General features: G+C 37.1%; 1 protein-coding gene across 1 annotated transcript in view; it reads left to right on the top strand.

The window, feature by feature from the left end:
- DMD (dystrophin) overlaps window positions 1-27,358 on the top strand; it is a 2,715,231-nt gene that overhangs the window by 1,817,085 nt on the left and 870,788 nt on the right. Inside the window, exons 47-48 of the mRNA XM_055122927.1 lie at window positions 8,191-8,338; window positions 10,595-10,744. Coding sequence (XP_054978902.1) covers window positions 8,191-8,338; window positions 10,595-10,744 — 298 coding nt within the window. The remainder of the gene's footprint in view (window positions 1-8,190; window positions 8,339-10,594; window positions 10,745-27,358) is intronic.

The following is a 27,358-nucleotide window of genomic DNA, read 5'->3' as shown; positions in this document are numbered from 1 at the left end:
AAAAAAATAGTGTATGCTGCAGGAAATATCAATTTCTCAAAGAAAAAAATAAAAACTTACCAAGGTCAGAAGCTTAATCTGTATTACATCAGGATGGGTTATGGGGGGGGGGGTTCATTTTTAGCATTTTTCAATCCATAAATTAAAGGTGGCTAAACTATACAGTTTTAGAATAGGGAAAATAATTTTCAGAGTCGTTTGGATAAACAAGATAGGAGTGAATTGATAAAAATAGTTAGAAACAAATATTTAAAGAATTAAAGTCTCAGTAGTGTATGGGCTCTGCAAGGGATACTCCATAAGGACCGTGCGGTGCCAGGGACAGAATCCAGAGCCTCTCGTAGGACACATGCTTTATATATTGCACCATATCATTTTTACAAAGACAAACATTTATTTATTTATTTAATATTCATTGAATATTATTTGGACAGTGTGAGCCAATGTGAAGAGATATTACCAACAAATAAGAAAATTCTAGGAAAAAGTTGGCAGCCCACATAGACAACTGCGTTTAGAAAGAGAAATACACGTATATAACTCCTCAGCTTTTCTACTGTTTTACTAAATCCATGACAAATGGGTTTCCCTCTACTGAGGGTTTAAATCAGGATCTTGAGATATAATACAGAGGGTTAGGGTAGGGTGCTTGCCTTGACTGTGCCCAACCCAGTTGAACCCCTGACACTGGAAATGGTCCCCTGAGTACCAGGAGCTGAGCACAGAGCCAGGAGTAAGCCCTGAGCATCATCAGGTGTGATCCCCAAACACATACACACATTCCCCCTCCACCCTCTCCCTCTCTCCCTCCTCTCCCCCTCTCTCTCCCCCTCTTTCTCCCCCCTCTTTCCCCCTCCTTCTCCCCTCTCTTTCACCCTCCTCTCTCCCCCCTCTCTCACCCTCTCCTGCTCCCTCTCCCTCACATATATCATAATGTGTCATTTTGGTAAAAGTATGTTAAGCTGTCAACTAATAGTTTACAGCTGTTGGTAGTGAAGTATAAAGTCCTTAAAAGCAGCATTGCAAAGAAAATTTGGCAATGTGTGTATGAATCCTTACCATTCTTATGGCTGATTTTTATTTCTTTTGAGACAGCTGTGTGAGCCAAAATATATAAACAAATGTTTTTGTCACAGGGTTAATTATGATAAAAAATTGAACCCAAGTAAACATCTAATAACAGAAAAATATTGAAATTTTGCCTATACATATATAATTTATTCAGCATTAAAATCAACTTTTCAAATAATAACCTAAGAAAGTACTCTAGAATATTAAATGAAGAAAATGGTACATAATATGAATTCATTAGTTTCAGTTAAATTTATAAATCTCCGTTACAATGAATAAGTCTATTGCCCCTCTTTTCCTTGGCTGGATAGTCTTTTGAAAAAAATTTATGATAGTAACATTGGTTTGTAATGTTAGATAAGTTTAAGCAATAAGGAATTATGCTTTCACCTGTGCCTTTATTATCCATCCATCATCATAAAATTTAACCCCCTGAATCACTTTTCTCAGCTACTTTCCCATTGGGTACCTGATCTTTATATATAAGACCTTCATTTTGGTTGCTCACTTTTATCTTCTACATGAGTGAAATAATTCCTTTTTGTCTTTCTCCAGTGATGTACTTCATGGGGGTTAATATATTCAAGGTCCAGCCATGTTATTGCAAATGAGAATATTTTATCGGTTTTAAAAAGATGATTAGGGGCTAGAGCAATAGGACAGCAGGTAGGCCTCTTGCCTTATATGCAACTGACCTGGGTTCGATCCCTAGCACCCCACATGGTCCCCTGAGCCTGTCTGGAGTGATCCCTGGCTGCATAGCCAGCAGTAAGTCCTGAGTATTGTGGAGTCTGGCCCCTAAACATAAAATGGCTGAATAGCATTTTATTGTGTATCTTACCATATTTTATCCATTCATTTTTATGAGTATTTTGGTATTTCCATATCTTGGTAGTTTTAAATGGTTTGACTTAATGTTCTAATTTTCAACTTACAAGGGCAATCAATTAAAACTTTCTCACAGTGCTACATACAATTGTATTTTTATATATGTTTAAGAATATTTGTTTTCATGTTTAGAAGTACAATCTTATCCTCACTTTTAAATACCTATTTAAGGAGCATAAAAACACTACTTTGAAAAGATATATACACAAGACTGTATATTGTATCAGATTTTACTATAGTGAAGGTATGGGAACTATAGATGATGTGTATTTTTTTTTTATAGAGAATCACTGTGATGTACAGTTACAAACTTATGAACTTTTGTGTTAGTATTTCACTCATACAGTGATCATTTACCCATCCCTCCACCACTGGGTAGTTGAATAGTGCCCATTCAACTCCACCAATGATCCCAGTATCCCTCTCACCACCTCCATGAAGTCATAAAATTTGCATATAAGTGGATCGACATGGAAAGTATCATGCTAAGTGAAATGAGTCAGAAAGAGAGAGTCAGACATAGAAAGATCGAACTCATCTGTGGAATATAAAATAACAGAACAGGAGACTAACACACAAGAGTAGTAGAGATAAAGACCAGGAGGTCTGCCCCACAGCTTGGAAATTGGCCTCACATGCTGGGGGAAAAGACAGCTGAGATAGAGAAGGGAACACCAAGTAGTAAATGTTGGCGGGACCCATTCGGGTTGGAAGATGCGAGCTGAAAGTAGACTATAGACCGAAACGTGAAGGCCACTCAATACCTCCATTGCAAACTACAACACCCAAAAGAAGTGAAAACAAAAGGGAATGCCCTGCCGAAGAGGCAGGGTGGGGTGGTGATGTGTATTTTTTGATATACTGTGATTTGCAATACTGCTAATGATAGGGTTCTTTCTTACAAAGAAATTAAATATTTCCAACACCATACCCTCAGCATCTTACAAAGACTTTCGATATTTCCAACACCATACCCTCAACAGAGTGTCTGTTTTCCTCAACCATTGTCTTAAGTCCTCTTACAACCAATCTCGCCTTCTCCTCTGCCAGTTATATAAACTGGCTCTCAGGATCTATTTTTTGACCATTTGTTATTCTCATGCAATAATTTTTTTATATCCCACCCTTGAGAAAGATCATTCTGTATCTGTTCCTAAAATACATGTAAATTTTAATTTCTAAATAACTGAGTTTTTTAAAGTAACTATTAAATTGTACGTCAATGTATTTTCTTAAAATTTTCTTTATTCATTTTTATTTTTCATTGACATGTCATTGATTTACAACATTATGGACATCTAGAGGCTTAGGGTCACACTTCTGGGTGTTTTTATGACTTACCACGCAAAATGCTAAATTTACAGTTACGCCATCACTGGAAAGATGCCTCTGCAAATTCTTTTCACTCTCCCTCTGATACTCACCATAATTTTTACCACTGCTTTACTTTTCAATTTACTTCCTTTAGTAAGTCTTATTCCACATGCAAGTCAAAGTATTCAACCATTGTCTTTCAGTTCATTACTTGTATCACTTTGCAAAATCACCTCATGATCCATACACTTACACCCCAAAGACATTTTTTACTGAGTATATATGTCACATTTACTGATCTCTATTGATGGATACTTAGGTTGGTTCCATGTTTGGGTATGGTAAATAATATTGATATGAATACAGCGAGGGATGCATATATTCCTTTCAAAGTTGTATTGTCATACCATTTGGATAAAGACTGAGTATTCTTTATTTTTTTATTTTATCTTTATAAAGTTGTTCATAATATTTGATTACATTTAATATTCCAACACCAACCCCACCACCAATACACTGCACCACTATATTTCAGATTTTTCCATCACGTACCCAATCCTTGTTTCCAAAGTAGAACTGAAGTAATTTATTTTGTATTGTTTGTTATGAATAATCTGCTAAAAATGATCCAAAAAAACGTTTCTTAGAGAAAAGTGTGTAAAAATTGTTGTATTTCACTCTGGAGCCATTAAACCTTTCTTAAGGGGTTACTAACATGTTGTTAAAGGTTTGAGCCTTGTGTGCTTATATATCACTGTATCACTGTTGACTCATTGATCATCGATTTGCTCAAGCAGGCCCTAGTAATGTCTCCATTAGTCCCTGTCACGTTCAGGATCAGGGGAATGAGGCCCATTATTCTTACTATTTTTGGCATATCAAATATGCCACAGGTAGCTTTCCAGGATCTGACATGCGATATTCTGCATCACTCCCTTCCAGGAACTTTTTTTTATAGTCTCTTAATCTTGGCCATTGATGAGATTACACGGAGCTGGGGGCAGTTTGTGGGTGTGACTGCCAAGCTACTGGAAAACAGGGGATCTAGTTGGAGGAGGCCCAGTCCCAATCCAATCCGAGCAGGCTTGGAGATCTCAGTCATGACTCCTGCATACCTGGGTTCCTCTGTAGGTTCCTTCATGGGTGAGGCCCGTCTGAGCATGTGGAGAGTGGCCTTGAGCATGGCTGTGGCTGGATTCTGGAGGGTTTTGGCTGCTGGGGCTCTGCTTGGGGCAGGGAGGGACTCAACCCACCCCCCTCTGAGAGGGTACCTGGTGAAGACAGCCTGGTGCATGGGCAGGAGATTTTATATATATGCACACACACATACACACACACGCACACATATATAGCAGCAAACCATACTGGTTACCTTGTAGCCTCCCTTCTTAGGGTTGGAATATCCTCTAGGTTTGCATATTTACATATATGTACGTAAATATAAAAATGTGTCCCTCTCAGAGAGCCTGCAATCTACCAAGAGTATCCCACCTGCATGGCAGACCCTGGCAAGCACCCTGTGACATATCTGATATGCCAGAAACAGTAACAACAAGTCTCACATTGGAGACATTACTCGTGCCCACTGGAGCAAATAGATGAAAAACAGGATGACAGTGCTACAGTGCATATATACATACACACACACATATATATATGTCATATGGGGCTGGAGCTTTAGCACAGTGGGTAGGCCATTTGCCTTGCATGCAGCCGACCCGGGTTCAATTCCTCCACCCCTCTTGGACAGCCTGGCAAGCTACCAAGAGTATTCTGCCCGCACAGGAGAGCCTGGCTAGCTACCCGTGGCATATTCGATATGCCAAAAATAGTAATAGCAAGTCTCAAAATGGAGATTTTACTAGTCCTGCTCGAGCAAATCCATGAGGAATTGGATGACTAGTGACAGTGATACAGTGATATGTCATATATATTGATATATTTTCTTTTAGAATTATGTGTATATGTATTTATATATCTGTAAAAATATATTTCTCCCTAAGATTGGTTGTCTTCCTCTTTAAACCACATCAAATGTGGCACACTACTCTTGGAATATGAGTGGTGTGAGGTATGAAATGTGGCGTGGCTGCATTTGCAGTCCAGGAATAGGTTGACTTGTGGGTGAGGCTCAGCCGGAGCCTATGGAGAGCGGCCATAAGCATGGTGGCGGTTGAGTTCTGGAGGTTTCCGACTGCTGGGGCTGGGTCCCTTCAAGCGAGGAGGGGCCTCACCCACCCCGCTAATAGGTACCACAGATGAAACACCCAGGCATGGGGACTGGCAGCACTGCTATGGCATGTTGTTCTATGCTGTCTTTCCAGAGATGTATTGTTGAGTCTCCAGATTATGACCATTGATTAAGATTACATGGCACCAGCAGCAGCTTGCAGGGGTGACTGCCAAGCTACCAAACAGGAGGAGATGGAGGGGAGAGTTCATCCATTCCAGGTCCATTTAACCTGGAGTTTTCAGTCACAAGTCACGTATACCTGGGTTTTCTGTGGATTTACTCATGGATGAGGCTCAGTCTGAGTGGACAGTATCCTTTAAAGGGAAAATCATGCAAGTAATTTATATAAAATGTATTTAGAGTTGGGTGGCATATTTTCTTTTAGAATTTTCTTCTAGGAAGGGAAATTTGTTCTGTAGTTTTGAGTTTAAAATTCTGTCTTGCCCTCCAAATAATTGGTGTTAGGTGTTAGGAACTTTTAGTTTTATATATGATAGTTGAGAGGTTTTGAACAATGTTCCCTTTCTGTCTATATTTTTACCATCACTATCAGATTTTACAGAGGTTTTACTTAACAAAAAGGAGGGAGACGGATAGAAATGAGGCTACTCTTTCTATTTATTTGAGATACTATACAATATGGTCTAGAGCACAATGCTTAGAGAGGCAAAGGATTTGAAAAGAGAATAGAATAGTGTTGTAAACTGAAAATTACCCTTAAAAATGAAACCTGAGGAGTTGAATAAGCTAATACTTTAAAAGGAAAATAAAGATGTCTAAACTGGAGATGTCTCCTCTCCAGGATTCTAGAGCCAGAGTCTGAGGGGAAACAGTGTATTTCCATATTCTAGAACAAAACTGCCAGCATTTTAAAACAGCCATTTCCTTCTAGGGTTTACTGAACAGTGATTGTGTTGTGATTTGTGTTTACCATCCCTCATTCCCCACCTTCTTGGCAAGCCATGCCCCATTCCACTTAAGAGGTCTCAGAGGCGATCTTTGGTTATCTTTTCAGGGAGTGCAATATTTATGGCGTGGATTCCTCCTTCACCCCTTTAATCTCTCTAAAACCAAAGGTAGAGACCGTAAGATAGTCAATAAACACAAGAGTTTGGGAAGGAAACCCCCCCCTTTTATAGCTGAGTATATGTTAATCAGCAAATTACTTTAGAGTTCTGGGTAGATTTTAGAGGATTCAGACATGCACCATGGACATAACTTGGGGCTTTCTGTGCCCAAAGGTAGAGAAAACCATTATCACAATTACCTGTACATAAGCAAAGGAAGAATGAAATAAGAGTCAACGGTGGCTTCTTTTATGTTTCAGTTGAAATAATCAGGAGGGAGAATTGTCAACTATTAAGCTGAAAATGAAGAAATGATAGTATCAAAAGATGTCCTAGTATAAATTGCTATTTCAAAGCTTATTTACCATATTTATTAGTTCATTTCTTATTATTATGAAGTCATGTTAGTTGTCCTTACTTTTAGTTCTCCTTTCTTTCCAGAGCTCCCAGTGTCTTTTCTCTGGTGGTGGATTGGTTTTGGACACTATGCTTCACTTCTGAAACGGTGTCATTTGATATACACATACACTGTTATGAGATTTCCACAAAAAGTCTCCTTTCTATTCATTGGCATATAATTGACCCCTTGACCTATTTTTCCCTTCATCCCATTCACCTTCCCCTCTGGTGGACACCAGTCTGTTCTCTGTAAGAGTTTGCTTTATGTTTGTCTATTTCTGCCAGAGTGGGATTACATGGCTTTCTCAACGTTAAATTCCTTAACCACACTATCCCTTCAGGGTCCACCCATGTTGACTAAAATGGCAAGACTCTATTCTTTTTTATATCTGAGTAGTACTCCACCGTTACAAATGCCATATCTCCTGACCCATTTGTCTATCAGTGGGTGCTTAGATTGTTTCCATATCTTTACAATAGTGTATAATGTGGCAGTGAATGCACTGATACATTTATTACTTCAAAATAGTCTTTTGGTACTTGAAGGGTAAATACCAGTAAATCAGATAACTAGATCTCTTTTTTATTGAATCACTGTGAGATAGGGCATTAAAAAGCTATTCGTGATTGTGTTTCAGTCTTACAATGTTTCAATGGCCATCCTTTTACCAGTATATGATTCCCAGTACCAATGTCCCCAGTTTCCCTCCCATCTCTTTAAGATCTTCTCCTGGAGGTGCTTGGGGGACCATACATCTAGTGGTAGAGTTGAACTCAGTTGAATGTGAAGCAACCAACTTAACCCCTGTACTATCATTGTCCCAACTGAAGGGACTAATTCTGGCAACTAATGGGTAATGACCAGTCATACTACTCTAGCACCTGCAATTCACAAGGCTATTATCTAGCCAACTCAGTCAGTAATGCTGATTTTGAGAAACCTTTGTACTCATTTTATAACAATGTTAGAAGTTTAAAATTGAAAATAAAATTTCTCTAAAATCATTTGAATTGCTACTCTTTAGAGATATTTGAGAGCCTGAAATCATTTTGTTGGAAGTGAACGAATTCTTGTTTAACAGTTATGTATTTTTGACATCCTTTAAATTATTTTCTTGAGACTCTGTATTATGTTTTTATTCCCGAGCTTTCTTTTTGGAGAAAAGAAAGTTGGAGTAATATGTTGTTTAGAGCAATCTTTTTTTCTTCTTTCTCCAGGCTAGAAGAACAAAGGAGTATCGTGTTAGAATTGCAAAGAGATTTAAATGAATTTGTTTTTTGGTTGGAAGAAGCAGATAATATTACTAGTACTCCAGTTGCACCTGGAAATGAGAAGCAGCTGAAAGAAAAACTTGAACAAGTCAAGGTAAGTTTCTTCTTTAAAATTCCTATGTGTTTGAAGAGTGTGTGAATTCTTTCTCAAAATTATATTCTTTCTCAAAATTATTTAAACACTGATTCCTATCCTTCATGTTATGGATAATCCTCAGAGGTTTTCCTGTTCTTACCTTTGTCTTAACCCCTTGTTTTCAACTAAAGATGCATTATGGCAGAGCGTGGGTTTTTGTATGGAATTCATGGCAGTGTTTTTAAAGGTAGCTTTAAAAGAAAAATTAAAAAAAAAGAATAAAGCTAACTTGAAATTAATTTTAAAGTAACACATACCACAGCTCCAAATTACTATCTCCTTTTGGTGGCTGTTTTTTCTTTCCCTTTTTACTAATATTTAAAACATTGAATGAAGTTCTGTGATTCTCACTATGGCTGATAATGGTTTCCCATATACATAGCTCCAAATTCTTTTTTAAGTGGGTAACATTTTTTTAAATATAAACCCTAGTTCCATTTCCTTGGGAAACTCTTAATTGCCGAATCAATCACAGTACTTCTGCCTCTAATTAAAGGCATTTTATTTCCCTGAAGCAACATTTGGTTGGGGTTTGTTTTGTCTGGGGGTAGGAGGGGCTGGGGGTAGGTTCCAATTCTATAATGGTTGAATAGGCCTCCAAGTTATTCAAATGACTGCCTAACTCGTCCCTGTGATGTCTGCATATTACTAATTACCTCACCTGTCTGACTGACATGCTCTGATTGTGCATGTGGAATTAATATTCACAATTTTAATTTTAGGAGAGAAACTCTTTGGAATCCGTTTTCTCTTAGTCTTGAAGGGAAGGTGAAAGGGAAAAATAAATTAACATTTAATTATCCCTTATTATGTGCTAAGTATTAGATGTATTTACATCTGCTATTTATTTAATCTTCATATCAAACTTTCAAAATGGTTGCTATGATTCTCATTTCACAAGGTCACACAATGAAAGGGGAATGAAATTGCTCCTTTATCAATGATTTAGTTGGTTTGCACATGCAAATTAAACTCTAGTGTCAGCCACTTATTTCTGTGAAGCAAGAAATTTCTACCTGAGTAGAGGATAAAGTATAAAAATATCGCTGAATCCAATAAACAAATATTGAGCAACTACTAAATGTCAGCTCTTGCACTGTTTCTGAGATTTCAAAATGAAAACAATTTCTTCCATAGTTCATTCGAAGACAGTTATATCAGGAAAAGTGAATTAAATCTGAAAGTGGAAATGAATATTTTCCTAACTGTACTGAATATTATGTATGACTATATGATAAATAATTGGAGACATTTATTGGCACTCAATTGTTAACAAATGCCATTTTTATTCCTTTCTCCTTAGACAACCTATAGCAGCACTTTTAATACAAATACTTGTGGTGGTAGAAGTATTCTACATCACCCATTACAGGGGCCACAGATTGCATGTGCCTTTTGAGTTTTGGAAGTGTGACTAGTATAACGAAGGAGGTGATCTGTTATTTTATTGAATTTCAATTTAAAATAAAGTAGTCTCGTATAACTAGTGGGACTGGACTAGACACCTCTATATGATGTGAAGAGTCAGGGGAAACACATTCATAGTGAGATGCTGAACAGATGAGAAAATACAGGGATGTAGAGTCAAAAGTACAGTGTTTTTGCGTAAAAGTGCCCATGTTTCTATCACCGTTTTGTTTTTGCTATGTTCATGCATTAGGACTTTGTATTTAGCCTGGCACAGTTCCCTTTTTTAGAAGATGAAAATGATAGGATCAATTTTATAGAATTGTTATACTATAGAGATTAAGTGTAACATTATATGTGAAGATCTTAGTGGAGTGTCCAGTAACAGGTATGTCCTCAGTGATGATTCCTTCATAAGAATTCAGTTTCTCAGTGGTGCTCTAGCGAGCATATATGATAAATGAAGCCTCCAACCCCACAAAAATATCTGCATTGCTGGAAAGAGGCTGGTTTTAGATTCTTAATTGTGGAATTACTCTAGGTGATTTATATCATACTGCATGATATTTTTGTCTTAAAAACAGATTATACATTCTGGTCCTTTCTAGGCTAGGCTTCCCTACCTGGTAGCAGGCTTTTTTATTCCATCAACTCCATGCTCTGTAGAAAACTGTTGGTATTTGAGGTACCAGTGGGAACTTCAGTCAGGTCCCTTCATTGTGCTAGGCTAATCGATACCAGCAGAGACAAGGTAGTTGGAATAGTGGTGTAATTCATTTTAAACTGTGTTGCATTTGTCGGTTTCAGTTACTGAAGGAAGAGTTGCCCCTTCGCCAGGGAATTCTAAGACAATTAAACGAAACTGGAGGAATAGTGCTTCTAAGTGCTCCCATAAGCCCAGAAGACCAAGATCAAATTGAAAATAAGCTCAAGCACACAAATCTTCAGTGGATAAAGGTTAGACATGGTTCTTATCCCCTGTCATAAGTGTTAAAAATGTTTCAAGAGTTTTCATTTTGTTGCATGGGTGCTGTCTTGGCAGGAATGTGTTTGCTTGTGTGTAGATTATTTTCTTTATTTTTTGTGGGGGAGGATAATTTAGATCACATATAACTGTGCTCAGGGCTTACTACTGACTTTGTATTATATCTCTGGCCCTGTTTGTTTCTTTTTATACCTTACAATTCTATTGGACTGATCAGCTTTGGATGGAAAGCAAAGCATGGTAATGCTAGTGGTGAGATAGATGCCAAAGTCTATATCACTTTCTTTACATGAGTTATTCAGAAATGAGTGTGGGAAAGAGATGAATTAATTCATTTAGTTTTCAGTATATTGAATGTATTTAAGCAAGATGAACATGGCCTTCTTTACCATAAATCTAAAATTACTTATCCTTACCTATAATGTAGACTGAATCAGGAATACTAACAAATATTCAAAGAGTACTTATTTGCTTTTTATATTACTTTTGTGTTCCTTCCTTAGCTTTCTTTGTCTTGATACTTTATTTTTCTACCTCTGATTCTTAATAAAATTTTCTAGCAATACCCTAGCTCTGTACTCAGAGGGTTCGTAGCAGTGCTCAGGAGACCATGTGATGCTGGGATCAAACTCAGGTCTCTAGTATGTAAAATATGTGCTTAGCCTATTTAGCTATATCTCTAGTCTCTGTTTCTGAGACTTGTAAGATCTAGTATTTTTAAATGTTTATAAAATTAATCTGTACTTAGCCTTTATACCAAAGAAGGATTCTGATTTTATAATGAAAAGTAGCATTAAGTGATCTACTACCATTTATCCAAATTCTATTGTTTTCCCACTCTCTTGCTGTAACAACTTTTTCATAAGCTCATATTAGCTATATGTGAATCTATCACGGTATTATCTTACTATATTATTATATCTATCTATAAATGTATATGGGTTGGAGAGATAGCACAACAGTAGGGCGTTCGCCTTTCATGCGGCCGACCCATGTTCTATTCATTTGCCCATCTCGGAGAGCCCGGTAAGCTACGGAGAGTATGGTGCCTGCATGGCAGAGCCTGGCAAGCTACCCGTGGTGTATTGGATATGCCAAAAACAGTAACAATAAGTCTCACAATGAGAGACGTTACTGGTGCCCGCTCGAACAAATTGATGAGCAATGGGATGACAGTGATAGATGTATATATTCTTCAAGTAAAATTATACTGCCTTGTACTGATCATTTTTGGCAGCTTTATTTAGCTATAACACAGTTCATCATGTTTAAAGTGTACAATTCAGTAATTTGGGTTTATTTTTGTTACAGGGATTTATATGAAGAGCATAAAATTTATCATTTTAATAATTTTAAAGGCATAGTTTTTAATCATATTTACAGTGTGCAGCCATTGCTTTCATATTTCTAAAATTTTATCACCACTCCAAACAGATTCTATTAAGCTATAACTCCCATCCAGTATTTTTTGTAGCACTCTCTGCACAAAATGACTATGTCTCTCCTATGTCACTGAATTTGCCTGTTTTATACATTTTATCTACATGGGATTATATGTATCTGTGCCTTCATGTCTAGCTTTTATACTTAACATGTTTTAAAGCATCTATGTGTAGTGGTATCAGAAAGTCATCCCTTTTTAGGCATGGATATAACTACAATTGTACATCTGTATATGTGTGGAGACACAGACAGCTTGTTTTATAAAAAATATGGGAGCGTCATGTAAATTCTCCAACTTCATCTTAATCAAGATTGCCTCAGTGTCTTTAGTTCTTTTTAGTAGTTTACCAGATACATTTTATTTTTATTTATTTATTTTTGCATTTTGGGGGTCACACCTGGCGATGCACAGGGGTTACTCCTGGCTCACACTCAGGAATTACTACTGGCGGTGCTCAGGGAACCATATGGGATGCTGGGAATCGAACCCTGGTTGGCTGCATGCAAGGCAAATGCCCTACCCGTTGTGCTATTGCTCCAGCCCCCTAGTTTACCAGATACATTTTAGAATGAGCTTCTTAATTTTAACTAAAGCCTTTCAGGGTACTGACTGTAACTGTGCTAATTTTTTAAATCAACTAATGCCTAAAATATTGAATTCTCTGATTTGTGAACATGCTATCTTCCTCTGTTTATTAAGGTCTTTGAGAATGCATTTTAATAATATTTTTTTTCAGTTTTAAGTCCAGAAGACTGCTTGTATTGTATTTGGTGTCAGATATTTGATGTTTTTGTCCTATAAAGAAGAGTTGTTTAAATCATTTTTCTTTACTGCTAGGATATAAATATACAATTGACTTGAATTTATTTAGAATATATGTGCAATGTCCTTGATAAATTTATGTGTTTTGTTTTTTGTGTGATACCCGGCTGTTCTTAGGGCTTACTCCTGACTTTATGGTCAGAGGTCATTCCTGGCTGTTCTTGGGGACCATTTGAGGTGTCAGATATCAAACTTGAGTTGGTCATCTTGCAAGGAAAGCACCCTACCTTTTATATTACCTCTCAAGCCCCTACATTTACTTCTTAATAGCAATCGATTTTAGGGTTTTGGGGAATTTTATGTGCACAGTCATATCAACAGATGTGTTTTTGTTTCCTCTTCATTTCTTACAAATTTAACTTCCACTTACAACTCCAAATAAGTTTTAAATAGAAATGGTGGTAACGGGAAATGGGTTCATTAGTTGTTACAGTCTAAGCTACACCATCCAAGGAATTTGTGATTTCCTTGTCATTCTCTTTTACAGCTAGTAGAATTTCTTTTTTTACAATTAGTGATCCCTTACATTTTCATTTGCGTGATTGAGAAAATAGACAAAGTGAGATCCATTGGTTTCCTGGGTTGGCCCAGTTGACTGGATACATATTAGGGAGCGAATGGATTCTTTAGCTGAAAATACTTTCAAATTCCATAGTACAATGAATATTATAACACCAGCTATTGAGATTCTTTCCCAATTCTATTTTCATTGATTCCAGTTAAGAATTATATCACTGTATCACTGTTGTCCAGTTGCTCATTGATTTGTTCGAGCAGGCACCAGTAATATCTCCATTGATCCCTGTCGCATTCAGGGTCAGGAGAAATAGGCCCATTATTTGTTACTGTTTTGGCATATCAAATATACCAGAGGTTCCTTGCCAGGCTCTGCCGTGCAAGATTCTGCATTGCTCTCTTCCAGGAGCTTTGTTTCATAGTCTCTGGATCTTGGCCATTGATGAGATTACATGGCACTGGGGGAAGTTTGTGGGTGTGACTGCCAAGCTACTGGAAAACTGGTGATCTGGGTGGAGGAGGCCCAGTCCTGAAATGAGCAGGCTTGGAGATCTCAGCCACGGGTCCTGCATACCCAAGAATTATATGTCTTTTAGAACTGAAGAAATAGTACAGGGGTTTAGGAACTTACCTTGTATGCAGTTCACCCCCACCATATATCAGCACCTTTTATGGTCCCCCGAACACTGTCTAGAGTTACCTCTGAGTACAGAACCAAGAGATATGTCTGAGTACTACTACTTACGGGTTCTCTCAAAGCAAAGGAAAAAAGACGATATACTTTTTATATTCTTTTTGGTTTATGTTTCTTTTTGGTCCTAAGTGAGTTCTAAGTGAATATTGTTAACTGTGGGATAGCTTTGAACTAGGGGCATATTTCAACTCAAATGTTCGGTAATCCAGTTGTTACCAACATTTTTGCCCAATACATCTTATAATATTTCATCTAAACAACCACTATATCTGTTGATGTCAGAAGGCCCTGTACATCTGCTTACTTTTCTGCTTCAGATGACCTGATACATTCATTCCACATATACTTTTGACCTTCCACATATGTTTTGAATCCTCTCCTCCTCATTGATCTCAGTTCTCCAAGCTTACTGAGTCTATTAAATGCCTGTTAACTTTGTTCTATCCAAAATAGAAAGCAAATTGTAGTCCTTTAAATACGGAGCAAATTCATGTCAAGTAGATATTGCAGAACTGTAATTTTCATGTAGGATAAAATGGCTTCTTTCAAAAATGGCACTATTGCCTCTGACAAATTGCTTGTTATTCATCAGCACCCACCTAAATTGCGAGGTTTAAAGAAGTTATATTGAGAAAATGTTCTGTATATATGTGATCTGAGAAGAAGATAATAGAGATTTCATTTTGAGTTCTGTCAAATTATTGCATTTTTTAAATTGATGATGCTGAATTTTTTGTAACAGATCATTTACATGACTGATGAAATATTTATTAACTGAAATAAGTACTAGTCTTTTTAAATTAAAATTAAAATGTGTTTAGGTCACCATAATTCAATGTGCTAGATAATTGGTTCGGTTGAACCTTTTTGTTTATATATATCAATTCTCTCACTTACATGGATATTCAGAGTAAATTATTTAAGGTAATTTTTTTCTATGTAAAAGTAGATTTTTCTTTACAAATTTCAAAATAGACACAAAGTAGACATAAAAAGATACTTGTATATGGTGATATATATGGTGATTTTTTTTCATTAATGATATGTGTAGCCACATAACAATTGCAACAAAATAACTCTTCCAGGAACAACATAGGGGAAGAGATGGCCCTAAATATTTCATTATATCTCAGTAGGTTTTAATACCACGTAAAAGAACCACAAAAATTACATTTTCAGGAAATATGAGAAAACTTAATGCAATTTAAAGCACAATTTGAAATACAACAACAGATATGTTAATAGTAAAATTGAAGCAAGTTTCTGTCTTTTCTGCACATAATACAAAGTAGTGCAAACTTGCTATTTTTATGATTGAAAATAAAAACTAAATTGTGAATATCATACTATACATTCTTACATTGCTGTATCATCTATAATATCGGGAGCATTCCTAAAATTAACATTTGAGTGGTACACCTTTGCTCCTGTTTGTCAAAGAATTTCTAATCTTACTATATTAAAAATCATCATCTGTGTTCAACCTGTGCCCCTTGCTTTAAATATAGAGATATAAAATATTATCATAGCAGCACTAGAGTTTTCATTCCTAGTTCTGTAATTTTTTAAGTAAGGAAAGAATAAAAGGGTACAGCATTGATCATTCAAATTTCCATTAAGAGAGAAAAGAAATAATGGGAAAACACGATGGGATATCTGTAGTCTCCACCTTTAAGCAATATCTGGAGTAGGGTAGGTGCCATTATTGTAACTGGTAGGCCATGGTGCTGATATGGATATGTCAATTTCTACTTTTATCCTACTTTATCGCTTAAATGTAATTTATTGTAGTTTTGATAGTAGGGTTACAATAGTTCTCAAGTTTATAGTATTGATATGCAAGTTTACTGCACACAACCATCACTGCCCATGACCCTCCATCCCAGTCCCTGTGTCACCTGTCACCTGTGGTTCAATCTAGCATCCTCCCCTCCACGCCATTTTTTGTTGATTGCCAGTTACAGTTTCAGGGCATTCTGTTACTTCCTTTAGCAACATCCCTGTGCTCCAGATGGTACTTCTATGTTCTTGAGTTACTTCCAGTCAACCCTGCTTTTCCTCTCCCCTTCTTTGCTTGGTAATCTTTGGTCTGTAAATTCCTTACCATGCTCCAAAAATGTCCTGTGATCACAATATTCTTGGATCACATGTTTTGCTCCACAAATACTACTGTTCTGTATATTTAGCCAACTTATCTGTGTTTCATTATTTACTGAGTGGAGAAAGCAGTGATTGGGAAGCACTATAGCTCTTTCTTTGAGTTGTGGTTCCTATATGGGTGTATTGCAACACTCTGACTTTCCTTGGCTTCGGTAGTCACATTTTAAAACAGAGAAGCAATATGTGACTCTGAAGCCGAATACAGGCATAGGTTTTATTGTATGGCTACCTCTGGACCAGAATCAAGTAGTGATAATGTAATCTTCATTCAATACATAGCTTGACTTTTACCATCTTTAACAATACCCTTAAGGTTCACAAAATGGCAATGCTATTAAAACTAGAATCTGAGAGGAAATGAACAGAGACTTCTTCAAAGAAGACATAATAGCAGACATATAAAAATGCACATCACTTATTAGGAAAAAATGCAAATTAAAACACCAAGTATCATCTCCCACCAGTGAGAATGGCAAATATCCAAGAGACTGGAAACAGTGTTGGAGGGTATATGGAGAGAAAGGAACCCTATTCATGGTGGAGTATCAGCTGGTCCAACCCTCGTTGGAAACAGCATGAATATTTCTCAAAGAGTAAGAATAAATCTCTGGAATCTACCCACCATACACTAAAACGTTATTTTAAAATAATATTTTCATATCCTTGTTCATTAAGGTACTTAGTGCAATAGTCCAGGATGTAGAAACAACCCAAATAACCAACTATAGATGAATTAATCAAGAATTTGTGGTATATACACACAAGGGAATACCACACAACTACAAGAAATAAAATTGTTTATTGCTTTTATTTCTACTTGAAGAGAATAAATATGAATAGAATTGGAGGGTATCATGTTAAGCAAAGTTAGTCAGAGGAATAATGTCAAACACCAGATGATCTCATCTGTGGAGTCAAAAAAAATAGGTAGTACTCAGCAAACTACAAACTCTTGGCACTGAAGTGCAGAACCAGTTACCAAATTGTGCGTGAGGGAAATGGGAGAAAAGATGTTGTCACGATGGTGGAGAGTTGCAGACACTTTGGTAGTGGTGAGATGTAATTTTATCAAAGTCATTAACTAACTGTATTGTAACTTATTAAACTATAATTTAGAAAGTATACACATTGCCAAAATAAAGCAAGCCTCTAAGTGTATCCCTCACACTGCTGTTCCTACACATCCGACTCAATGTTCAAAATTTGTGCTGTTTTGGTGAGATGTGAGAGTTTCATTTGTTCAATAAAAGGGATCACATATATGTATATGATGCTTGCATATACTTGGTTGTAGTTTGCCAACTAATAGGTAACCTCTAACAACGCATCTTTCTTTAGTTAAAAAAAAGTGATTCAGGTTCTGGAGATACAGTATAGTAGGTGGTGCAATTGCCTTGAATGCATCCAACCTGAGTTTGATCCCAGCACCCCACATGGTCCCCTGAACACTGCTTGAGGAGTGATCCTTGAGTGCAGAGCCAGGAGTAAATCCTGAACACTGCAGGGTTTGCCCTCCAAAACAATATGAGCTATTCACAAAAAGGCCAGAATTCAGTGGTCACTGCTAGAACCCTCCCAAGTGATATGAAACAACATGTTCTGTTATTAGCAAGGAGAGGAAAATTCAAGCTCTTTCTTGTTTTGATTATTGTTTTTACTTTTTACATTTATAGTAATGACTAAACGACTGGCATACAGGATAAACATCTGAAAAAAAAAAGACTAAGCATTTGCACAATATAAATGAAAATAGCATTTCTCAAATGTTTACCCTTGGATGAATATTTAGAAACTGCACAATTAGAAGTTAATCCAAAAAAGGTTTCTAAAAATTTAGATATAGTGAATTTGTATATTATGTAAAATGGTTTTGACTACATGAATTTCATTATATTTTTACTGTCAAAACATTTATTTCTTTGATTTTTTTTTTTGGTTTTTGGGTCACACCCGGCAATGCACAGGGGTTACTCCTGGCTCTTCACTCAGGAATTACCCCTGGCGGTGCTCAGGGGACCATACGGGATGCTGGGATTAGAACCCGGGTCGGCCGCGTGCAAGGCAAACGCCCTACCCGCTGTGCTATCGCTCCAGCCCCTATTTCTTTGATTTAATTAGAAAATAGCTCTCATACTCCAGAAAGTATTCTTATATTAAAGCTTTGCTACATAATTTTTTTTTAACTTTTATTCCTTAGTAAACAGGATTTAACTGAAACTAATTTTTCAGTAAAATTTATATAAATACCTTTATATATTATTTCATAATGTCTAGGCATTAGCAAATTAAAGTAGCATATTGCCATTTACAAAATGGCAAAATACAATGAAAAAGCATAAATTTAGTCAATACCATATACATCTTATGACCAAAAGGACTGCATGACATAAACTATAAAGTTACTTAACAGCAAAAATGGTAGACATATAGTTCTAAAACTGCATCAATATGCCTTCCTGTATTACACAATCACAAATATTGCACAGAAAAGAAGGTGCTGGAAAATAATTGGAAAACACAGCATCCAGATTCTTATAATGGCAAAAAGCAAAACAAAAACTGTTTATTTGAACAAAAAGAAGCCACAGTTTTCACCTTGCAAGTGGCAATGAAATGAGATGAAAAAAACATGTTTTTTCCTTTCTTTTGACCACATTATCCACAGGGGAAAAAATAACTGAGTTTCACTAAAAGCAAAGAAAGAAACCCACTATTGTGGAACAACTTGTATTTCAATAGTGAGCTGCATTGTTTTAAATAAGTCTTGTAACCTTTGGAGGTCTCAAAGTTCTAATATAGATGAGAGAGTAAATTAGACTCAGTATGTTCCTTTCATCTGAATAATCCTATAAGTGGACCAAACAAATGTTCCATCTTGTTACCTTTTCAGCTCAGTACAGAAAACACAGAAAAACATGATTAAAAAGTAAAGATTGATAAAGCATTATTTTGGTTTTAAACAATGGGTCATTGAAAAAGCCCTCCACATAATGTGTACAAATAACAATAAGAAAGGGAGCACAATGTGACAAGGACAGTAGAAATTTTTTTAAAAAGGGATTAAAAAGTAAAGAGCCAGAGAAAGTTGAGTGGAAAAGACTCTGTCACCTATATTTTACGGGTAGGAAACTCCCTGATATCTATATCTAGAAAGATCAGAATAGTACATCCATGATAGACACATAACAGTGCCAATCCACACTCACCGGCACACAATACAAGGAAATAGGAAGAAACTGATTGTGAAGAGATGGGGGAGGAAAGAATCCCTAAAAACTCACACAGTCAGAGAACACACAGGAATATGCAGTGCATTAAAAAGTGAAAACAAAGGGTGTGGGGATATGGCTCAGTGGTAGTGCAACTGTCTTATAGGTGTGAGGTCTTGAGTTTGATTCTCAGAACCTGCACTTTGCAGAATTATATCCCCAGTGCTGCAAAAGCAGAATGCCTGGCACACTGCAACCAAGTATGAGCAAGCAGCCTCTGCTTCTGTGGCACTGAATATGGTCCCCCAAACACTTCAGTCATCCCAGAGCACCGAGTCAGGAGTAAGTCTTAAACTCTGCTGGGTGCAGCCCCCATACCATAAAAAATCAAGTGTTTATTTGCTATTTGGCATACATCATATATAGCACTGTAGCACTGCCCTCCTGTTCCTCATCGATTTGCTTGAGCAGGACCAGTAACATCTCCATTGTGAGACTTGCTGTTACTGTTTTTGGCATAGCGAATACGCCACGGGTAGCTTGCCAGGCTCTGCCCTGTGGATGGGATACTCTCGGTAGCTTGCTGGGCTCTCCGAGAGGGACAGAAGAATCAAACCCAGGTCGGCCGCGTTCAAGGCAATGCCCTACCCGCTGTGCTATCGCTCCAGTCCTATATATACATACATATATATATATATATATATATATATATAGGGAGAGAGAGAGAGAGATGTAGTTGACATGTGGTTGACAATGTAGTTGACAATGACATCACAGTATTTACTCATTCATTAAATCATTCATTCATCAAACACCTGATGAGTGATCACTAGGTGGCAAAGGCTGTAGCTGGGGGAGAAGGCAGCTGGGACAGAGAAGGGATCACTAAGTCAATGATGTTTGGAGGGATCACTCTGGATGGGAGATGTGCTGAAAGTGGATAAAGGACCAAACATAATGGCCTCTCAGTATCTGTATTGCAAACCATAATGCCCATAAGTAGAGAGTAAGAGGGAAACTGTCTCCCACAGAGGTAGGGGGAGGGGTGGGATGGAGATGGCAGGAAGGATACTGGGGACATTGGTGGTTGAAAATGTACTCTGTTGGAGGGATGGGTGTACGATCATTGTATTACTGAAAAACATGAAAATTTTATAACTGTAGCTCATGGTGATTAAATAAATAAAACATTTTATCATTTCCCACCTTCAGTCATTTAAAGGGCACACAGAATTAAAGCTTGGCATTATAACCATGTGGTTCTAATATATAGCTCCATAATACCCTGAGGCTAAGAGTTGAGGGGGAAGGAATTAATAGTTGATAACATGAGTGTTTTTTACTTTGGCTCCAACGATTTCACATTGGATTTACCAAGTTGTATGCTTTAAGTATATTTCAATTTTCTCTGCAATCCTGCTTTAGCCTGTTGTTCCATCATAATCATTATTGTGATTGTCATTGCTGTTGTGATGGGTGGGTGGAGTGTGTATTCATTGATACTCCTGCCAGGGCCATACCTTGCAAGGCTCAGGGGTCATATTGTACTGGGGATCAGACCAAAGCCTCAAACATGCAAGGAATATGCTCTATCACTGAGCATATCCACAGCTGCTATCATAATTTTAATAGCTCTCTCAATCTCAGGAGCATCCCACTTTAGAAAATTAGTATAGATGCAGAGCCAGTCCAGTTAGAAGAACATCAGAATGCGATGTGGGCCTCAGCTAGTACTCAGGAAACTCACATTTTTGGCAGCACCACCAAGGCTATCACCATCTACTCTTGATGCTTCAGGGAATTATAAAAAGTTGGACTTTCAGAAGAACACTATTTCTTATGCTACCAAATTGTCACTCCCTAATGGATATACGTTAATAAAAATAGGTAGTTTGTTTTAAACTTTTTTTTACTAATTGCAGAGATTGTATAAATATGATAAGATCTTTTTGAATGAAGAGTTGGCAGGAGGGCCAGAGAGATAGCTCAATAGGCTGGGACACATATTCTGTGTGTATGAGCTCAGGTTCAATTGCCAAAATAACATCGTCCACTGATGACATCCATAAGAGATCCACACACACTGAACTGGGAGAAACCCCCAGGTACTGGGCTAGAAATAGCCCATAAATCACTGAATGTGGCCCCAAGCCAACCAAATAAAAAATCAACAGGAGTTGCGGAGTGGGAATTCACTGTGGTGATGAATAACAAGCTTTGTAGGTTGTGCATTCAAATGATTATAATCTCTGTAATCTGTAACATGACTTGTCATATCTGAGCCAAAAAATTCAGGCACTAGTTCAGCATACTTTCCTGGCCTGGGTGTAAATTAAGTGAGATAATGCAAAGGAAATGTGCATCAGGTGAAAGGGGTAATGTGAAACAGACAAATGCAAAGACCAAGTACAGAATTCTTGTTGAGGCATGTCTTTTTTAGTGTGGTAGGGAGGCTTAACAATGATAATTAGCTTCAGTATCTAAAAGCATACAGTTTAGTACTGGAAAATACAAGATTCTATTTTCCAGTGGATCTCCAGTTTTCACAGTTGACTCTCTACCCATTATCCAACATCTCCAATTTCCTTAGCAGCCCCCCATGCTATGGTGGCTATTTGTCCTGTGGTTTGCTGTTTTCACTATGCATTCTATAACAAGATGTTTCAGATAATTGCAGGGGTAGTATTTCATCTTAGTAACCCATTCCCCTAACTTGACCTCAAATCCAGGCCAAGCATTAAACGTCTGTACTGCTTCTTTGTCTTCTTATTTTAACTACATTATAAAAATAGAAAACATTTTAAATTTTTATTGAGATATGATTGTCATGTAGGATATTTTTGTTGAGTTACAAGTGAAACATATGTTTATTTCAGCTGTATACTATGATTAATTTATTCTGAAATGACACAAGTCTGAGTAGAGGCATCCAATATCACTCATAGTTACAAAATTATTTTATTTTAAGACTCTTTTGAGTATGCTCATTGTGGGAAGAGCATACCTAGTGGTGCTCAGGGCTTACTCCTGACTCTGTACTCAGAGATCACTACCAGTGAGATTCAGGAGACCATTTGATATGCAGGGAATCCAATTGTGGTCAACCTCATTCAATGCAGGTGTTACACCCAGTATTCTATCTCTCTATACCCTAGAATATGTACTTAGCAATTTTCAAATGGCATGCAGTATAGACTACTCTGACACAACGTGCTGTATGATCCCTCCCTAGGACTTGCCATTTATTTTTATTGGAAGTTTGTAAATTTTGATATCATTTATTCATTTCCATGTCCCTCCCATGCCAGCCATATTTGGAAACCTTCAGTCTGTTCTCTAGATCTAAGAGCTTGTGTGTTTAGGTTCCAAGTGAGTAAAATCCTAAGTATTTGTCTTTATCTGAATTACTTCATTTAGCAAAATAATTCAGTGTATATACATGGTGCCATAAATGGCAATTTTTTATTTTTTAGTGGCTAAATAACATGGCTAATTACCATTCTAATAACTATGAGGTGGTATCTCAGTGCTATTTTGATTTTCATTTCCTCCATATACATTCTCTTTTTAAAGGTTTGTTTAATAGATATTTTGTTTTTTACAATACTATTTTTAATAATGGCTTATTATGCACATAATTCCAACACCACACCCATCATATACATTCTCAATGTCAGTTTCTCCCACATCAGTGGAGTGATGATAAGAACCCATTTGTTGAAAGTTCAGTTGTAGGTAGGAAATGAATGTCCAACAGAAAATCTCAAATACAAGATGATTTGTTCATTTTAATTCACAGCTATTTTTATATGTATAAATAGAAAGAGCCTAGCATGCTTTGTAAAGCATTGGCACTTGTGCAGCAGCTCATTTTACATTTACACACGATCCATGCTGACAAGGTGTACCAAGTATAAGAATGTGATATTTATATATGCTGTTGAATAGACTATATTAAAAATATAAGTTAATTTCAGATTAAAATCAGAGGTGACTATTCTTGGCAAACTTTTTGTCCCTGTTCACAACGAATTTAAGATGAAGAAAAGTATAATGCTTATGAAAAGAAAATCTTCATAATGCTGTCCTTCAGTGTAACGTTTTTAAAGCAAGCCTTTTGAAAGCAAAGATTTAACTGTATGTCAGTTTACTTTAGAAAGGAGAAGAAATAATATAAGAAAAACTTATATTGCTAATAGAAAATTTATTTCTTTGCTTTCTTCCATGCTTTTGTTTTGGAATAACTAGATTTTATGGTCTGAACACTGTAATGAGAGGGACTTCCTTTCTCACAATCTACTAATCCTAAAATGGCATCAAACGGATGCCTTCCAATGCCAGCTTAAACCGAGGTTGAATCACCAAGGAAGAGTAAAGCTGCATTTAAGAGCATAAATTGGAAATTCTGACCCGGTTTCATTTATTTTTATCACTTGCCAAGCCAATATGTAATTCAGAAATAAAATAGCAATGCTGTTTTGTAAAAAGGTCAGATATCGTACTGAAAATGAACTTCTCTGTCAAGTCTTTATCCTCACACCTCAAGATATATGAGTTTATTTATATAGCTAAAAGAATTTAATATTAAATCCTGACTACTATATGCATGTCAGCTGACCCCTAGTGCTTCAAACCATAGAACCAGGACACAGGGAGGCTGAGTTGGTTGATGTATTCTGTTCTTGTTGGAGACCACCTGCCAGGGTTTATAACAGATCTGTAATGGGTTTCTTACCTTTTATTGTGTAGAAAATGGATTGATAGATTAGGCCTGGGGCCAGTGAACCATGGAACCACAGGTTTGCAGGAAAGAGTTTATCACCCTTTGATGTTATTTCTGCCTCATGTCAGCCTAGAAGGATGAGCTAGATTATCTGAGAGTAAGCGGGATGCCAAAATCAGTATTTCCCTCATTTATCCACTTTATAGTTCAGGGCAAGGCCAGTGCATGGGTTATGAAAGGACTGATAAGGGCACGATGCACAAATTTTGTCTTGCTGCCTTTTAATTTGCTTATGGATATTAGAACTAATTGCAAGACATCGAAGAGACCATTTTGTTGTTTGTTGCTGGAGACAATCGATCTGTTTTGCTCTAGAGGTAAACATATTTGAACTGAACAGTCCAGTTATAATTTGTGAGCATTTTCAGTTATCACTGGGAGAAGGATAGTCCATCTGTGGCATGGCTGGTCAAGTGTGGATGGAAAGAGTTGGACCGGGAAATAAGCCAGGAACTAAAGTCATTGCAAAGATATTTTGAGAAAATTTTGTTTGTCCTGATAGTTGCAATCTGAAGGCGACCTGTGACTAATAAATCTACCTGAAAATGCAGCCTAAAAATAAATTTCATGTGAAGGTGACATATCATGCCTATTCAAGATGTGGATGACAGCAATAATTTTGAACAAAGTGATAATTATTGGACTTGCATAGGCTTTTATAAAAAATAAGATTCAAAATCTGCAACTCAATCACAATCTAAGTGATTGTAATGAAGATAGCTTTTGTTGCTGTTTTACTGCTGTTACAAATCCTAGACGTATGGAGTTACATCCCTGAAGATGCTGTATTGCTTTGTTCCTCTCAGTGATGTTGAGCTTCCTGCTTGACTCACTGGTACTGCTTGTGATGGGGAGAAAAATGGGCGCTAAGTCTGCAGTCATTAATTTGCAGCAAGTAAATAATGACATAAGAAACAGGAGAATTACATAGGGGGAGAACGTGTTTAAGATTTCAGAGTGAGAGAAGATGAAAACAATTCCAGTAAGCTAATATTTTATGTTAGTATCTTCGGTTGTTTATAAGCAAATTAATGTTAAGTGGATATATATCATTTGTACGTTGGGGGAGTAATCAGTTTTCATATATATATATATATATCCAGGGGCTAGAGAGATAGTACAGTAAATGGGGAGCATGTTATGCATCCAGCCAAAATGAGTTTCATCTCCTGCACCCTATCTGGTCTTCCAAGCCCCATTAGGAGTGATCTTTGGACAGAGAACCAGAAGTAAATCATGAGTACTGCTGGGTGTGGTCCCCAAACAAAAAGAGCAACAAGATACATGTTTCAAATTTCTAGCTTCCTTTGTGGTTAATACTGAATATGGTCTCAGGTACTGAAGATATTCATTGAATTAAAATTTCCAGTCTAATTTTCCACCCCTATTCTCAGTACTGGAAAACTATTAGTCTGTAGTTATTTTGCCCCAGTCCAACCTCACCGTTCTATAGCTCCTAAATAATTTACAAAAACATTATTTCTGTTCCCTCATTTTCAAAACTATGATGCATTATGAGTCGTGTTTAGTCATCCCTTTGGTGCCAGTGAGGAACTATGGATACTATATACACAAATATTTCTATGATGATTTCAATTGTGGGTATTTTTCCAAGGTAGGGTTATAAAATTCTATTTTTCACATTAACTTTAATAGCAGAGGTTGGAAGGGTCTACGTGCTGTCATAGAGAACAGTTCTGAAACATTGAGAGAAGGATGCATCATTAGTTACAGTGGGCTTTTGGATTCATGGATCTATCCTAGGATCCAAAAGTGCCTGACTCCAGTAGAGTTACAGGGGATGCCAAATATATGGGGCCTTAGTCCAGCTTTATATTGTGAAGGGTGTAGAGTAGAGGTTCCATTTTTTCTGCCAGCCACCTTCTTTTCACAAAGCATATCACTCCGAGACTCCCTGAAAATCTATCTTCCATAAATAAACAGAAAACTTCCCTTGAATACACCCAAGGTTAGTAGTACCTGCCTCATCATTCCATTCTTCACTTTTGGGAGACACTGGTAGAGAGAATTGATATCAAGAATCTGTTTATGGGTAGACCACCAGTCCTATACACAGATGCATTAGAATATTCAAGGACGGGATGTAGCTTGAATAGCCTGGAGCACTTTTCAAGGCAAGTGCCTTGAGCTTGATCTCCACCATTGAATGGAGTCTCAAGCACCACTGGGCATAACCCTCGTGACCCCTAAGCACTTCCAGGGAATCCCTAGTGCTTCCATCATCTCTTAGCATCACCTCGCCCTACCACTCGGTCATTAGACCTGCACAGCCTAGTTTGCTCAGGGTACTTTATTCAATTCCTATTATCTTATTGGCCCCAAGCACTGATGGAGAAATCCTAAAATAAACCTATTGCTATGCCCAGCACATAGGAAAGCCAGTAAATATTAATGTTGACTGTTAGCTATTTGTCCTAAGCGGTTTACAAAAAAGTTTTCAAGATTGCAAGAAAGCCATAAAGTGGCAGTACATTATTAGCGTCTACCTTATTTAATCTGCTTTCCCCTGCAGTCCTTCAAAGGTAGATCTTTGTATGAATGTGACGTGAATTCAAGACCCTGTTTTGTATCATTTTGTTCATTTTGATAAGAGCCTTTACTAGTTCCAGAGTGGCAGTAAAAGAGGTCTGCTCTTATTGGGGGGTGTTTAGGGTTTAGCAAGGTAAAAAATCCCTTCTTAGATATCCAGGCTCTCTTAGAATCCAACCCTGACTGTTTTCACCCAAATTGCCAATTCAGTGAATCTGCCAATGTCCCTCCCATTTGTCCTGTGTCCTGTGTTTGGCTCACCTAGCATCTCTCCATTCATTCCTGTCCTCTACCATAAGTATCCACATTCAGCCACTCCTTTATTTGAAGCTCGACAATACTTTCCTTGTCTCCCTCTTGCTCTCAGGGTTCCAGCATTATGTCTCTTACTTCAATCCTTAATTTAGA

This window comes from Sorex araneus, chromosome X (genome assembly GCF_027595985.1).
Source record: "Sorex araneus isolate mSorAra2 chromosome X, mSorAra2.pri, whole genome shotgun sequence".
NCBI lineage: Eukaryota > Metazoa > Chordata > Mammalia > Eulipotyphla > Soricidae > Sorex > Sorex araneus.
Note: the sequence above shows the minus strand (reverse complement) of the source record. Positions and strands in the feature narration are given on the sequence as shown.